The sequence below is a fragment of the Charadrius vociferus genome, unplaced genomic scaffold (assembly GCF_000708025.1).
Source record: "Charadrius vociferus isolate BGI_N301 unplaced genomic scaffold, ASM70802v2 scaffold498, whole genome shotgun sequence".
In the NCBI taxonomy this organism is placed as follows: Eukaryota; Metazoa; Chordata; class Aves; order Charadriiformes; family Charadriidae; genus Charadrius; species Charadrius vociferus.
In genome coordinates this window covers 2,290,281-2,303,413 of record NW_009649588.1, presented here as the reverse complement: position 1 = coordinate 2,303,413, position 13,133 = coordinate 2,290,281, and the positions used below count along the sequence as shown (strand labels likewise).

Sequence of the window (13,133 nt, the reverse complement as noted above, 5' to 3'; positions counted from 1 at the left end):
TTTCACAGGGGCTGTTTTCATACAGAAAAAAATGACAGAGGGAGCATTGAGAAAAAGATAAATAATAAACGGGAGGAAAGAGTTACTCTGAAAAGAAACATTTAATATAAAATGGAGTAGTACTTAAGAGCTGAGAAGGCTTCCTTGTTTGAAAGTAAAAATCAGATGATTCATCTTCAACTTATCATGCTTCTGAGATTTGGTAGGAATTTTTTATTCCTGTTTGGATTTGTTGGGTGTTGCAGCCTTGTCCACAGATAAAATTTGGGCTCAGATTATATAAACACTGGTAAATTATGCCATATTCCTATAAATATATTCTAGAAAATCCTTCATCCTCACAAAAAAAATAATTTTTTTTGTTTGTATTATCTGTACTCTTGAGTTGATACAGCTGTTTCTCTTTCTGAGACTTTTTTTTTATCCATGCGGTTTCAAGTAAAGCTTTGGGGGAGAAGGGTTTTGCAGGTTATTTTAGATCCCACAGTTCTGTGATTGCAGCAGAATATAAACCTTCCTTACAAGCAGAACAACGCTCTCCAATTTTTCTTGCTCTCACAAAGATTCTGTGGGCAGAGTAAGCTAAGTGCGATATCTTAGTTGGATCTCCCAAATTCGTCACTGAGAGAAGACAGAGTCAAACAATATTACTGCTTAATGTTTGATCTCCCTCTTACTGCATTGTAGCACAACCTGAGCACAGTGTGACTGATACATACAATGGAAGTCTAACTTGGTAAAAGATAGGGCTGAAGGATTTACAGAAACAAATTCTTTAGAAAGAGCCAGTTCATTATGTTACAGTAATGGCGACTAATTTTAGGCTCTCTTGTAGTTTGAAATGTAATGCTGTTATTTCTGTGGGGTTGTGGGTTGTTTTGGTTTTGTGGGGGTTTTTTGTGTTCCCCCCAGCCCTGTGATTTCTGGCTATCTTTTAGCATTCCTGGCTTGTTGTCTGGAGAAACATTCCCCAGTGGATACTTCCACTAGGAGTGAATGACCTCCACTTTCCTTCCACGTAAAGACAGTGCTACGGTTAGGATGAGAGTAGGAAAAGAGGTCTTGGTGCACCTAAATGGCGAGATTCGTTCAATTTGCTGCTTGTATCTGTATCTAGTTTTTCCTCTCTGCTAGTTTCTAGCTCGGGCAGTTGATTGAATATCTCTGTTATGGAAAATCAAATAAATGATCTGTTTATAATAATGTTCTGGGCTAAGATGGATTTGGCATTAGCTGATTTTTGTGCAGTTGGAAGAGGCAGACCAACCAATCTTTCAAATTAGGCTTTTGGAACTAAAAAAACCTGAATTGAATCTCCTCTTCATTGAGTGGGCACAATGTGAGGAGTTATGGTTGGTATTAATCCACTTTATAGACAAAATGACTGCCCTCCTGTGACTGTATGCAGCGTAGCATTTAAATTTATTCAGCATCAGTGTTTGATAGTTCAGGGTCTGCAGGATTTGGTATTTGTGTAGGAGTGTCCGTTTGTGGATGTGATACTTTGGTATCTATGGCCCCGTTTAATCATCACGTATTTGCCTAAAACCTGCATACTTTAATTGGGGGACGGTGCTAACGTTTCACTGTTAAAATTTCCAAATAGCTACATGTCGTCAATATTTACAGTCATGGTGTCATGGCATTTGCCTGATCCTCAGCATAAGAACATTTCCATGATCGAAACAGTTTGCGGGCAGAAGTGAGCAGTAAAGTTACAGATGAAATTTCATGTGCATCTTTAGTTTTGAGTGGTGCGTAGTGCCACTTGGTTTGAATTAAAGTTCTCTTCAGCCAAACAGTAAGACATCAATTTAATGTTCTCAATGTTTGAGGAAAAAAGAAAAAGGAATTATCCTGAAAAATCTTGAATTACTTCAAAGACAGCGTTTGCCAACAGTTACTACTTAGAATTTTCTGAATTGGTAGCAACAATTCACAATTATGCAGGACTTCCACATGTAGATTTTCACTGCAGTTACTTTCCTATACTTTAAAATAGGAATATTTTTGTGGTTAGAATTGGCATATGCTAACAGTTTATTCACTTATGCTGTGTATAGAAGTATGGAAAAGACAGCGGTTATGAATTATGATTCTCCATTTGGAACTTTAGTCTCTTCTTATTTGCCTAACCAGACCCAAAATGGAGAGGGCCGGATTTTCAGCTGGCTTCCTTAACCGAGGCCTCAAACTCCATGGCTACATTCATTTTTCATGCTGCAAGCAGAAGCACTTGGAAGCCTTGTGGGTGCTATTAAGATTTCAGAGCCTGCTGAAAATTCACTCCAGAATATTATTTTTCTGCATTTTCATGTATTATAACTGACATATTGCAGGTGTGTTAAGTTGTTTTTTAATTCCAATTTAACCACAATTAAATCACAGAGATTGTATGATAAATTCTATTCATACATATAAATACATATGTAAAAATGGGATCTGTTTAGCAGGCTGTTGCATACATGACTTAAAAGATCCAGAAAAATATGAATATATTATTTAAATGAATTATTAGTGATGCCATTATGCCAATATGCTTAATGGGTCTGTAGCAGATGTATCTCTGTCAGAGATGATTGTTGCCACTGCGTATTATCTTCCAAAATTTGAACGTGTTTTCTAACACTGTACAAATCTGTTAACTCTTTGCCATTTATAGAAATACTTCTTGTGAATTGAAACTAGTAACAGTTGAGCTATTATATTTGTCTTCTCAACTTAGAGTACAGTTCTGACAGTGCCACTGAGGCACAGACTTATGGACAACATTCTACATTTTGAGATACCAAAAAATATCCACATTGGATTAAGTAGTGAAACATGCATAGTTCAGAAGTTACTGTTGCAGACAGCACGTATCTTAAATTTAAATAAGATCAAAGGCTGTCTGCATTTGAAACATACATAATAATATTAGGGTGAAACTCTTTTTTTTCTCTTTGTGGTGGTACTGTGCCTTATTAAAGCCTAGGGATTGGCTTTCTGCATAAATATTTTTTTCTTTTTTCTTTATTTTTTCTTCTTTTTCTTTTTTCTTCTGTTTTTAAGCTCTCATACACAATTACCCCATTGTGGTAGCATGTGTCAAGTCATGTGGATCCAAAAACGGTTTCCAGTATTTTTTAAATTAAAACTCTCTCAAGCTTAACCCCTGCCCCCTTTTACTGGAGGCAGAGATCATGACGTTTTCACCGGATCACCTTTCATTTCTTCTGATGTATCGTGGAAATATCTCCTGCCTCAGAACATTATTTTTTTTTTCAGAGTAAAAGTCCGTATTAAAATAAAGATTGGATTGACGGTTCACCATAACTTTACGTGTAGTTGCATCTGCAAAAATCTTTTTACATGTTACTAACAGACAGATTTTGTTAGGTGTTTGTTACATGGGTTTATGACTATAACTGCTGTCTAAAATTTGCGAATTTGCCACTTGTCTTTGGACACTGTGCACTCTTTTCGCTGTAACCTAACAAAGAAACCTTGATAACCCTCCAGTGGCTTTCGGCTCAGCACACTGGTTGTTCTGGTTCCCATTTTGAGCTATGTGTCTATGTCTAAGTCTAAGCTGAGTCTAAGATGGCTCATAAAGTCTTGGGGCCGTGTCTTCCTAAAAAAATTCCACAAGTTGCACCAGCTGTGAAGGCTGTTTTCAGTATCTAAGGAAGTAAAATATGTATGACTTAATATGCCTGATGAAAATGTATTCTGTTGCAAATAAAACAAGGATTTTACAGCATTACAGCTTTATGGATTTTAAGAAGATCTGTGCGTTAATTGATGTTGTCTTCTAAATATTCTGAAATAGAAGGCAAGAGTAGCTATTTAATTACATATACATTAAAATGTATTTAGTCTATTTAGTTAAAGGCTTTCTCTGGAAGATAATTAAAACACATGAAGGCAGAGTCTTCTGGCACTTGGGTGCGGAAGCCTTACTGCTGACGTTAGACAGGCCATGCATATACCACATGCGTCTTCATCTTAGAATCCAAAAACTGGCGTTATCCTCTGAAAAGGTTGTATTTCTTCATTAGCTGTTCCCAAGGCACCAAAAATCCCAGAGGATGTCAAAGTACATTAATTTTTATCACAACATGGAATCTTTCAGGTCTGAATGGCAGCACGCAGCTGCTAGGGGCTTTCTGAACTCCATTACAGCTCTATATATCTCTAGGCAAAACAGAGGAAGGAGTTGTCATTGGCAAGTGAAATGTTCAAAATGCATGAAGTGTTTTATTGTTTGAATGATCAACCGTGGTCCCGAAAACATTTTCCAAGGAGTTAGCTGTTTTCAATGGGAAATATCACGGATATGTAATAAAAATAGTAATTGACCTTCCTTGTGAGTTGTAGCTTTCTTTTTTTCTAACAAGTACTTACTGTGTACAAATGAAATTCATGTATTTAGAAGTACGTGCAGAAACAACAAATCATTCTATCGTTATTGCAAAAATGAATGTTCCTTTACAGCTGGCTTATGCTTGTTTGTAACTGCTTGTGTATATGTGTAAATAATGATTTGCTATTGGGATTTTGAAAAAGATGTATGTGTCCACTTTGAGGTAGCGAATGTCCTTAGGTGAGCCGCTGAATGAAAATTACCAGATTCTGGATGTTTTCATTGCTGCTGTCTCCTAAGCATCAGGGAGATTTAAAACAAAATGAAATATCTTTGCAAGGCATGGCGAGGAGTGAAACAATGTGCTCCTCTTACTGTGCCAGGGCTTGAGAAAAGGAAGAGGAGGCAGAATGGAAATGCCGAAAGGTTGAATGGACAGAGAAATTAAGTTGCAGAGCCCTATCCTATCCCCCTTCTACCCCAACCTAGCCCCAGGACTTTCAAAATCCATACGTATGGAGGTAGTTTCAATCCCCAGGGGTACAGAACTAGCAAAGACACAACACTTTGGCAAAGGAAAACTTGGTTTCTTGGAAGGATTTTGGTTTGAAATGTGGTCCTGAGGAGGCATTGAGGTGAGGGAAGAGCAGCACTGACACCCGTTGTCACTATCAATGCCCTGAGGACACGGTGCACTGTCAGTCGGGGGAAATTTAGGGCCAGATTATAGCCATGCAAAGGGGAATTCAGAGCTGTGCATAACGGGCCCCCAAAAGGTGATAGAGTCGCTGGTATGAACCTAATGGAAGGCAGAAACACACCACACACTTGTAAAATGTAGTTCTTCCTCCTTCTCCCTCTTGCCTTGTAGTTATAAATTAAAAAGCAAGTATGAATACTAATCTTGACCTTCATTTTTAAGCAATAATTTGTTTTCGAAAGTGACTTACTGATGTAGTGATAACAAATAAGAAAATGTAGATTAAAAAGTTCTGATTTCTCAGATTTATACACTTGCAGTGTATAAATTAGCCAAGTGTGGGAGACAGATCATGTCGACAAATTAAACCTCATCCCTGCTTTTCTTATTTTGTGTGTTGTCTTTGTGAAACTCATACAAGAGTGGAAGGAGAAATCCCAGCTTGGATCATTTTTGAGGGAAGTTGCTTTGGGCAGTGCGGTTTTTAATAAGGTCAGTTTGAGGGCAACATTACAAATGTTTAAAGTGTTAATGTTAAATGTTCAAAAGTATTAAATGTTTAAATGTTTCTCGTATTTAATATTGGGTCTGAATTTCTCTTCAGAAGTTCAACTTCAAAATTTTCACAATAGTTGAAATGGATTCTGCACCCTATTAAGAGGAAAAGTAGGCCTCTCAAACTCTTCTGTCCCCCTAGAGCTAAAATGACAGAATTTTTCTTCAAAGGAAGATAACTTATTAATTTCTGGAGGTGTAAGATGATGTGGGTTTTTTTGGTTGAGTTTTTTTCCCCCTGTGTGTACAAGAAAAGCTAATAAAGGGAAAACCAGGACTAATGGATGTTTTCTGTTTAGTTCTAAATCTGTTGAGACCTCTGTTCCTTCTCCAAACTTTTACGAAATTGTATACTCAAGCTTTTATAGAGGTAATGAATAATGATTGAGAGATGGTTGACCTATATGGCAGTATGCAGATGATATATTATGAAGACATAAGGGCAGCTGCTCATTATAATTCCCATGTATTTGGTATGAAGGAAGAAGCAGAACAGTTTCAGTCCACTCCCATTAATCTCTTGGAAGTGGGGCAGAAGTATTTGCTGATCAACAGTGTCAAATCCTGCAAAGAAATCCAGTAGGATGAATTTGAGAGAATTTTCTTTGCTTCTAGCAGGAGGTCATCCATCAGGGCTCTAAGTCCTGTGTTAGTGGCTTGCCTTAAACTGAAGCCTGTCTGACAAGGATCCACAATTCTGTCAGCTGCCAGGTGGCAATAGAGGGTATTTTTGCTGACTTCTCAGCCAATATTTTTAGAAAAAGGGAAGGTAGACATTAAACATTGATTTCCCAAATTCATTGAGGTAAGCAGGGCTTTTTTGTTTGTTTGTTTGCTTTCATCAAATAAGTAAATATTTTTGGGTTGCTGTTAGATTATACATGGTTCTGAGATATCCTGCTGCTGACTCTTAGTGGTTTTCTCCTTGCTCAGTTTCCCATAAGTGCTGCTTGTAGAACCCAGAGGGATTTCTGGAGATGGCTGTTTAACTCACTCCTTTTCTGGAGAGCCATAAGCCTATGCTGCGTGTTGGTTATTTCCTTTGTGAATAGGGGCATTCCCTCACAGAAGGAAGTACAATTTTCTAACTTTGAGAGAAAGCAACATGGGTGTTCAGAGTTACAGGATGGAAAAGTTCGGTGGGCTGTGACTTTGCTTCTTTATGGAAGAGAAGTCACAACTCTGCCTTCTTTACTGGCCGTGACACAGGTCTACAGTTGCTTATGGGACTTTGGGGATATGGTGAGGCCTTTTCTGTTGAATTTCTGTGTAATTCCAAACAGTGTGAACTTTTCAAATCGCTTGAGAAGTGCCCCAGATGGTGTGACATTCTGCTTCATGGGAAGATTTGAAAGTATTCCCTTTGCATAATTTCTGGTTAACTATTTCATTACGTTTGAAATGGGAGAACACCAAAGCCAAGAACTCTGTTGACATTTTGGTGGTGTTTGTTTAACCTCCTAGTGCACAGGCTACATTTGTTGAAAAATATTATTCTTACCTTTGCAAATCATCAGTAATTAATTCCCTTGGAAATATCTACGGCTGCACACAGCCAGCTTGGGAGGTTGCTGACAGATCATAGTTTTACATCAGGTGCTAACAAATTGATTATTAAATTTCATAACGAACTGATTTATAGCAACAACTTAATTTCTTTATCTCTAATGTATTCACTTGCTGTATTTTCAAATAGTGCAGAGCAGTTGGATTGCTTTGTTGCTTCTAATGGTGAATTGAGCACAACATTTAAGATCTGAATGACTTGCTCAGCGCAAGGGTTAGTCATCACAGACTTGTGAAGTGCACAAGATATTAGGTGGTTTTCAGCTGAGATATTCACAGTTAAGAACGCTCTTGTTAATTCTACATGCTTTTTAACTAACACAAAATTGTGTAGCAACGCTTACCAGCACGGTGAGAGTCTTCTAGAATTGCTGTATAGCTTGCAGTTATAGCAGTGTATTCTTGCGTCTCAGTCATGCTGTGAAGGATAAGAAACAGTGACTACCTGCTCACGTTCAAGTCCCACTGCATACTTAAATGGTAATGGTAGACCACGTTAGCTCACTTGGTGTGATGCAAGTCACTGACTGAAGACATTTTAAGGAGACATAGGGGTAATTTTCAAAACACTCTGCAAGGTTTTAACTATACAGTGTTTCCAGAAATGTCAAATAGGTGTCATGGTTAGAGGGAGCAGCTTGGTAATGTCAATACAAGGAGTAAACACTAAAGAAAACTTTCCTTTGCTGCTGACATTTTTTGTTGGCCGTAGCTGTGCCTTTGATGTAGAATTACAAACTATTTTAAACTGAGCGGGGATGTTTTTTTCCTTGGACTCAGGAGGAAGCCTAATGTAGATTGCAGCAATGTTTTTAATCAACTTGTGAAATCAAGGTCACAGTTCTGCTATCACTTAAAAATATTCCTGTCATAAAGCAAAGCTGTAGCGCCAGATGTGTGGTGTGAATTGTCATGTATCTTAAAAATTTTGTTGCTGCATAATGATACTTTCAGTGATACAGAGCGCTGCACCATTGAGATTAGAATCTGTCTTCTGTGGCTGAAAATCCTAACTATATGGTGGCTGTTACATAGGTAATCTCATTCATTTCCTGGTGGGTAAATGTCCAGGTCACAAAAACTTAGATGACAATTTTCAGTAATTGGACCTCTGTTAGCAGTCTGACGAGAGGCACTGATAGCTTAATGGACATAGATCCAAATCCGAGAGGTGGTTCTTTCTGAGCTGAAATGAAGCACAACAGCGGGATCTATTGATGCAGCCCTTTAGGTTTCTTTTTCTAAAGAAATCAGTTTTAACCCATTTAATACCACTAATGCTAATTAAAAATAAAGGAAATTCTAAAAGGGAGTCTGATATTACCTTTTCAGTATGGTATTAGCTTAAAATGTCTCCCTATTTATTTTTATATTTCTTCACCGATTTTTCTAATAGAATATTGTAAATACTTTCAGCTTTACAGTCTCTTTAATCTAAATTACTTTTACTTTAAAAAATTAGAACAAAATGTTGTTTGAAAAATACAAATCTTATGAAAAGGACTGAAGCATAATTTTATTTCTTTTATAGAACCCAACTAAATTCTCTGACAATTTAAAAGTGGCTACATTTTATAGTTTTATAATTCTAGAACCATCATTTTAATTAATTGAGCTGACAGATTTAGGTACAGAGTGCATATTTTGCCTCTGGTAGTTATTGTGCAATTAGTATTAATGAAGGATGCTACAATTCGGATAGGTGGAATATAGTTTTGATTCATATGTGAGTACTCTGTCTTACTGTGGTCTGTTACTTCACAGTACAAATGACAATTATCAAATAGAATTACTGTCTTTTAAAAAGTGCCAGATTTGCTTTTGTAGGGAATAGTGATGGTATTTTTTGTATTACTGCTGTACTCACGTGCTTCAGTTCTCATACGGGAGGCTTTTATACCAAAAATTGCATCTATGTTGAAGAAACTTGTTCCTTTTTCCCCCGCAAATTTACAAATCTGTAAATTAATTCTTGCTAGAGCTTTTCAGAAACTTTCAGAAGGGATGATGAATCATCCAAAGTTTCCACACATGCACTCTCAACCTTCATGAGGCTTTGTTTTCCTCTTGGCAGATGCATCTTGAACAGGCAAAACAAGCTTAGGTTTAAAACATTGTGATAAAATGCACCTCAAAAGGTCGGGTACCTTTTAAAAAATGTGATCCTGCACATCTTAGTAAATAGCTTGCTTGTGCTGTGTTGAGTAAGGCTGCAAAGATGAAAAAAGAACTGCCTTTTTTTGCAAGTTGGTTTGAACAGAAGGAGAGAACCTTGCCTTTAAAAGGACAATCTCCCTTTATCTTTGGTTTCTTTTGTGCGTGTAAAATGTATGTGAAGATGTTATGCATATAAGTGTCACTGACCAAAAGGCAAATCAGAAATTCAGCACTTGAGAAAATGAACTTCCCAAAGTACACAGATGTTTCCTACTGCTTCTGAAGCTTTTTGTTAAAATTTTCCAAGTTGGCACAGGTACAGATATTAAATTGTTAACATCTTATTAAAGCAGACTACATTGGTAACTTCCCAGAGGGCTTGAAGTTGAAATTTATTTTAATAAGGAAATATACCCTACTGTTTATGTCGATGCTTATGCAGCTCTTTGAGTATTCAGCTAAGGTGCATTTGATTCCCCCAGAAATATTTTTTTGAAAACTGGGCTATCAAAATCTGGGGTTTTCAAACAGGCCTGAAGGACTCTAATTACTTAGGGTTGTTTGACAACCTGGGGCTTTGTGTTTCACATTCTCTTCCAGAATTCCTTTTGCAGATGTTCAGAGGTGCAGTCTATGTGTCCTTCAGCCACATAGGAAAATGATCTGACTCTGGGTCTCCTGTCATCTTTTGTGTGTAGGGCTGTGAGGAGGTACTTGGAAAGAACAGAGGGCAAGCAGTAATTTTTCCTACTTGTGCTTCATTTATTATCTTCCAAATTAGAGTTTATGTTGGTGGCTGATTTTGTATCATGGGATTTGGCCAATTGCAGTAAAGACATAATAGGCTGGAGCGGGCTAAACAAACAAATGTGACGGATCTTAATATTGTGGGGTTTGGACATCACAGGTATTAGTGCACAGTTAGCGTAGGAATGAAAGAGATTTGTCTGTCCATCATTATTTTGTGTGACCTTTCCTACTTAATTGTATCAGGGCCAGGGATGCCAGATGCAGACTCTGAAGTCTGAGGCTTTCAGCTCAGGTATGCTTGCTGAGGTCTGCTGCATCAGACTGACTCAAGGACAAGAAGACTATACTATCAGTGCCATGGTTTCCTTAGGGATGAAACAATCTAGCAAATGTAGAGCCATTTGAGGTCTGAGAGCCAGAGTCTTTGCTGTGTTTCATAAGGATTTGAAAAAAGACAAGAAAAAACAGCAAGGGTGTTTGTCCTTGGTCTTGCTGTGGAGGTTGGGAAGGCTGCAAAGCGTGTAGCATCCTGAGATTACGGTGGAGATACCAAGGAATTTGAAGTTTTCTAGATCTGATTTTTGAATGAAAGAGGTATGTGACAGCCTATGTTTTCTAGCTTAGTTTGGTAGAATCTTACCCTTTGCAAAGCAAATTAGGAATGCTTCATTTCATGTTCCTTCAAAATGGCTTCTCTGTGTAAACTGGGTTAGCTGAGTTCAGTGAGGAAGGATTCTGTCTCAGGGATCTCCTATGTATTGCGTGCAGTTTTTCCACCAAAGATTACAGCTTGTGGAGGATGCTTTTGTATTTTCCATCTGTCTTTATCAACTTGTATGTTTTTAACAGTAAGTTAAAACTTCAAACAGTAAGTTAAACAGTAAGTTTTTAACTTCACAAGCTGCAGAAGTATAAAACGTGGGCATATGCCTTGTTGCATTGTTTCTTTATTTCTAATTGCTTTTCCCCTACCAACTGTGCAGATGTCATGAATAGATGTGTACCCCACATAAGAAAGTGATAGAAGCTGCTCATCCCTTAGGAAAAGTTTATTTTCTAAATACTCCAGAAGCAGACTGTTTCCTGATCAGCGTTTGGGAGAACATTGATAGTGTTGAGGTATTTCTGGTGACCTGCCCGTGCATGTCAGCCATCCATTCCCTGACCACTATTGTGGTGAACATTCAGGACATACGGAGTTTGCTATGGTCCTGTTGGCTCTCAAGATGCAAAATGTTACCATTCTACTTGGTCTTTTTGAAGAAAGTGGGAAAGCTGTGTGGTTTTGCTCTGGTAGGCACCTTGAGACGACATGTTGTGGTGGGCTAATTTATTAAAGTAGATTTGGACAGTGAGAAGCAAAACCACAAATTAAAACAACACCTTCTGCTCCTCCCACCTTTCCCTGGTCTCAGCTTCACTCCTTCATCCCTCCTCCTCTACCTCCCCAGCCCCACGCGGCACAGGAGGACAGGGAGTTGTGGTCCGAACGCGACAGCTCCTCTCTGCTGCTCCATTCTCCTCACGCTTTTCCCCCGCCACAGCGGCGGGTCCTCTCCACAGGCCCTTCAGGAAACACCTGCCCCAGCCTGGGCCGGCAGGGAAATCCCGCCTCCCCCTCCTCCTCCTCTCACCCTGCTGCTCACCTGGCTGCTTTCCACTTTTTCCCCTCACTCCTCTCTGCTGTGTGGCCCTGTTGCCTTTGCTGAACGCCAGCAGTGCTGCCCGCTGTGAGGGGCTGCGCTGTGCCCTGTGCCGGGGCCGCTGTGAAACCACCTGGAACTGGCGGCTCCTGACAGAAACCTGTGAGGAAACTCCTCACAGAAACTCCTGCAGCCGCGCCGCTGCCGAGGCCTTCACGCCTGCACCCGAGGCACACCTTGGCCCAGTTCACGCAGGAATGTCATTACATGTACTTAATTGAGATTTCTTTGTCCTGATTCGGTTTTATTCGACCCTTCTGACTATTCAGGCCTCTTCACATACTGATCTGCAATGCCGCTGTGTTTGGAGCTCCATGGTGCTTGACGGAGGATGGCCTGGAGTCCACCTTCCAGGTGAACCACTTGGGACATTTCTATCTTGTCCAGCTTCTGGAAGGCGTGTTACGCCAGTCGTCTCCTGCTAGGGTTGTGATGGTGTCCTCCGAATCACACAGGTTGGTGAATTTTACCTTTGGTCTAGGTGAAACCTTTAATCCTTCGGGCGTGAAACAGTGATGGCAGAACTGCGAAAGTTTTTGAAAAATGAGGCCTTGTCCTAAAGCATTTGTGTTTGAATAATCTTTTTAAAAATAGAAGCATCACTAATGCCTGTGGATGTTACTGGATTTGGCTCTGTTGCTGGATAAAGTGCGTTCTAGTTTTATAACAGTATGGAGGTATTTTTTGATCATTCTTTGTATGAATGCAGATTTTCGACGCTTTTCAGACCACTCATTGATTTTGTGAGGAGATGGAATAATAATTGATTAAATCTGAATGGCATGACCTATATTGATTTGTCATTCAACAACTTCAACATCTTAGCAAGAAGAATGTGCAGTTATTTTAGCAGGAGAAACAATGCAATTAAAAACTGCTAGATGAAATCCAATTGTTTTATAATGAGAAATTAGGGAATTCAATGCAGACATTAGCTGTATAATTGTAAAATGGCAAGTAGTGTAGTTAATACATATTAGAAATCCGGCCATGCCTCTTTTGGTGCATTTTTTAATTAAAATGTTAGATGCTCGTCTCTTCTACTGCCAGGAGAAGTACAGTTGGCAAAAAAGACGTTGATGAGGTTTGCCTTATTTCAGACATGCTTGTGGTGTTTGTGTTAATAACTGAAAAGATGGATTTGATTTAAATATAGTTCCTTGTGCAAAATGCATGCCCCAATTCTGAAACCACTTACTGCCTTCTGATTTAGTTCAGGGGCTACAGGATTAGACCTATAATGTCCGGCTTTAAACATTACTGTTGATTTCTATTTCACTTTTGGTCATGTGTAACAGCTCTAGCAAACCAAAAGGAAGAATGTGTGAGTCCCGTCCCCCCCCCCCCGCCGCACTTA

At 38.9% G+C, this 13,133-nt stretch overlaps 1 protein-coding gene across 1 annotated transcript in view; it reads left to right on the top strand.

Annotated features, from left to right (window-relative positions):
* Nucleotides 1-13,133, top strand: part of WWOX (WW domain containing oxidoreductase) — a 527,431-nt gene that overhangs the window by 115,346 nt on the left and 398,952 nt on the right. Inside the window, exon 6 of the mRNA XM_009890387.1 lies at nucleotides 12,046-12,231. Within this exon, the coding sequence (XP_009888689.1) occupies nucleotides 12,046-12,231 (186 nt within the window). The remainder of the gene's footprint in view (nucleotides 1-12,045; nucleotides 12,232-13,133) is intronic.